We start from the raw sequence: 3,802 nt of genomic DNA on the forward strand, positions 1-3,802 counted from the left end.
TAAATAAAAACATGAATATATAATATTTTTACATGATCTATATTAATATTGCTAACTTTGAAATTTAAATCAAGAATGTAAAGGAGAGATTAAAAAAATATATATATTCCCCCCCAAAGAAATTATTTTTTTTTTTTTTTTTTTTTTTAATGTTCTTCAAATATTTTCATCCAATATTCCAATATCATTAATCCCACAATCTTTTGTTTGGACACCTCCATTTTCTTCAAGCAACCATTTTTCAATCACAGAAAATGGTAATCCTTCACAATTAATCCCATCCTCCATACCCTCATATTTTTCACAATTACCATTTTCAATACACTCATACTTCAAAATTGACCCAATTTCCTGATCGCCGCCGCCATGTGGGGTGGTTTTCGCCGCCGCCTTGGGCGGAGTTTTCATCCACCCAGTCAACAATTTGGCTATGTTCTCAGTGCTCGATGCATAAGCGGTAGCTTGGGCCTGGGCCTGGGCTTGGGCTTGGGAAGAAAAAGAGAAACAGCCAGAGAAATTAGGAGTAGTTGAATTTTGTGGTGTAAGAGCTTCCCACAATGCTTGTCTTGCCATTCTAATATCAGTTTGAAGTCTCTTCTCCCATTGTCCTCTTGCTATTCCTTGCTTTGATGTATCTCCATAATTTGACCTCATGTGAACCTTCCTCAACTTCTTTTTCAAATGTGTATTCCAGTAATTCTTTATATCGTTGTCCGTTCTTTGTGGAAGATATGAAGCTATCGCAGCCCATCTATATAACCAAAATCTCAACGTGACTGACAGCTTTACATCGTTAAAAAATTAAAATGATTGGATCGTAATTCTTTACGTACCTATTTCCCAAAAGGGCTTGAAGATGAATAATCATTCTCTCTTCTTGATCAGTGAAATTCCCCCGTTTGATTCCTGGTCTAAGATAATTAGTCCATCTCAACCTACAACTCTTGCTACATCTAAGCAATCCTGTCAAAAATCAAAAAATAGAATGTAAAAATGAATAAATAAATGAATAAATGAATAAATGAAATTACCTGTATTAGTAGGAACAGCTCTCCAATTTCCAGGGCCATGTTCTTGAATATAAGAAACCAAAACAATATCTTCTTCAGGAGTCCAAGGCCCTTTCTTTACACCTTCTTTATCACAACATGGAGGCCTTCCCATTTCTTTAATTCAATTTCTTCACCCAATTTTGAAGTAAGGTTGAAAATTTCTTTGCTTTTGGGAGAGTTTAAATAGACCAAAAAAAATAATAAATAAAGTGGGTTGGCAAAGAGTCAAAAGAGCATTAAATTGCTTCAAAAAATATATATTTAAAAAAAATTAAAAAATAAATAAATAAAAGCATTAAATTATAAATACAGCAGCAGCATGCTCCAACTCACTTGTTTCAAAAATTACCACTTTCATCTTTATGCCTCACAAAACCGCGTTATATTCAATGTGGCAGCCTTCACGATTAATAATAATATCGATAATATTAATAATAAAATTCTCCTTTTATTATTATTATTATTATTATTATTATTATTATTATTATTATATGTGTAATGAATTATGGTCCTTTTTTTTTTTTCTTTTCTTTTTGTCTTAGCTGACTCTACTAGAAATTAGCTAAATAATAATGGAATCTAATTTTTTCCTGCTTGAGTTCTAAGATATCTTCATTTCATATATGTTTTATTTATATATGTTTAATGTAGTGTACAATAATTTCTCTTTATGAAATGGAAACATGTGAAAAATAATGTTGCAGGGAAATCATAATGTAATCTCTTTTTTTTTTTTTTAATAATGCATTTTTTCCTTAATTTTGATTTTAGTTTCTATTTGGTTTTTATATTTTAAAATATTATACATTTAGTCTTTAAGTTTTGAGTTTTAATTCAATTTAATCCCTGAATTTCAAAATGTGATAATTTTACCTTTGAGATTTGAGTTTTGTTTCAATTTAATCACTATGCTTCAAAATTGTACGTTTCAAACATCAATTTTTCATTAAATATTCAATTTATATTACTTAATTAAAAATAATTATGAAATTAGTGATAAGGAAAAGTTAAATTTAATTAGTTATAATTCTTTTAAAGATTTTTAATTTATTAACGTAAATTAACTTTAAAGACAGAAAATTAGTATTTATTGAAAAATCAAGATTAAAAGTATAGATGTTTAAATATATGGATCAATTACAGCAATTTTGAAATTTAAGAAAAAAAATTGAAATCAATGATTAAATACATAATATTTTGAAATCTGCGAATAAAAAAAATTAGAAGTGGGATTGAAAAAATGATATATATTCTATTTAAACTATTCTTAGAAGTTGGTGAAACCCTTTTGTTACGTGTCATGTTTTGGATTTGGGTTTCGAGATTATTAAATTTGATGTTATTATTAAACTTTCATTTATTATTACCTTATTTGAATTCGATTGTCTTTCTTTTTGGGAAATAAAACGTCGTTATATCTCTCTATCTCTTATTTCTTTTAAAGTTCATTTTTAATGGCTATGGCTCAACAAAGTAAGTTCAGCCATGAACACTACTACTTGGGGTGTTTGTCTTACCATCTTCAGTTCATAATAAACTTTCAATTATCTTAAAAAGATGGAGGTAATTCTCAACAAATTATGATAATATAAGCTTAACTTTTTAAACTAAATTCGAAAAGATCATGAAATAGAGTCTTACTATCAAAATAAACATAATTCAACTGGCATAAAGTTGCACTATCAACCTTGATGTAAGAAATTCAATTCTCCTACTTTACGTATTGTATAAAAATTATGGTTGTTTTCAAATATCGGAAAATTAGTCAATTTATTTGTAAACATAGCGAAATATCATTGTCTGTCACTGATAGACAATGACATTTTGTTATATTTAAAAATATTTCCAGCAGTTTTACTATTTAAATCAATTGAAAAAACTCACTACTAATGTATTATTTATTGATTATCTACAAGGAAAAAAAAAACATATAATAACTAACAATAAAGTATCGCAGAGAGGTAGTTTGACATGTTTGAGAATTAAAAATGAAAAAGAAAAATGAATTTTGAACGAAAGTTTAGGAGTGTCTAAACGTGAAATACATTGAAAGAGAGAGTCTCAAGTTAGGAGAAGTCTAAACTCTTCAATCTTTGTGAATCTGGATAGGGCGAACTATCCATTGTAATTGTCTAACTCTATTAATGAAGTTCTTTTCATCGGTACACTACCACTAGGTGTAGGGATGATTATACAGAATTGGGTTATTATTCTTTGTGATCTTTCTACTACTGTTTTCTTTTTTACTCTCTAGCTCATATCTTGTCTATGACTCATGTCAGATTTATACTTCATTAAATATATAAGAGGGAATTATTTTTTAAACAATATTTGATTAGAGAAAAATAATTAATTAAAATTACAACACTATTTAAATTAATTTAAGGTTATGATCGTAACATTAATAAATTGAACATCACTTGAATGAAACTAAAAACTTAGGTTTATAAACTTAAAATTGATATAATTTAAAGTCAATTTTTTTATTTCATTTTCCCCTGTTTTGTAAATGAAAATATGTTTCTTCTTAATTATAAAGATTATCTATCACAAAATATTTAAGGGTTTCTATGTAAGAGACCTAAAGAAAATCTTATATTGCATTTTTTAAAATTTGAATTTTTTTTAAAGGTGACTTTTAGATTTAATTTGGACAATTATATTCTTTTTTATTTATTTATATCCAAATTTTATATATTTTTTCCTAATTTCAAAACAAATTTAATGATGAGGAGAGAAAATATATTTAT

The 3,802-nt window shown here is 27.0% G+C and overlaps 1 protein-coding gene across 1 annotated transcript; it reads right to left on the reverse strand.

The window, feature by feature from the left end:
- On the reverse strand, positions 1-1,216 carry LOC120080201 (transcription factor MYB30-like). Its single transcript, XM_039034775.2, has 3 exons — positions 1,032-1,216; positions 834-963; positions 1-751 (listed from the first exon to the last, which is right to left on the reverse strand). The coding sequence occupies exons 1-3, from the start codon at positions 1,162-1,164 to the stop codon at positions 157-159; spliced, it is 858 nt and encodes a 285-aa protein (XP_038890703.1). The 5' UTR covers positions 1,165-1,216; the 3' UTR covers positions 1-156.
- Between the last annotated feature and the right edge of the window lie 2,586 nt (positions 1,217-3,802).

The sequence above is a fragment of the Benincasa hispida genome, chromosome 6, assembly GCF_027475165.1.
Source record: "Benincasa hispida cultivar pf3 chromosome 6, pf3_genome.v1.1, whole genome shotgun sequence".
Lineage (NCBI taxonomy): Eukaryota > Viridiplantae > Streptophyta > Magnoliopsida > Cucurbitales > Cucurbitaceae > Benincasa > Benincasa hispida.

Coding starts and splice junctions, on each gene's coding strand:
- LOC120080201 (XM_039034775.2), bottom strand. CDS start 1,164: ATGGGAAGGCCTCCATGTTGTGATAAAGAAGGTGTAAAGAAAGGGCCT. Junction 964..1,031: donor AGCTGTTCCTACTAATACAG/GTAATTTCATTT, acceptor GATTTTTGACAG/GATTGCTTAGATGTAGCAAG. Junction 752..833: donor CAAGCCCTTTTGGGAAATAG/GTACGTAAAGAA, acceptor TTGGTTATATAG/ATGGGCTGCGATAGCTTCAT.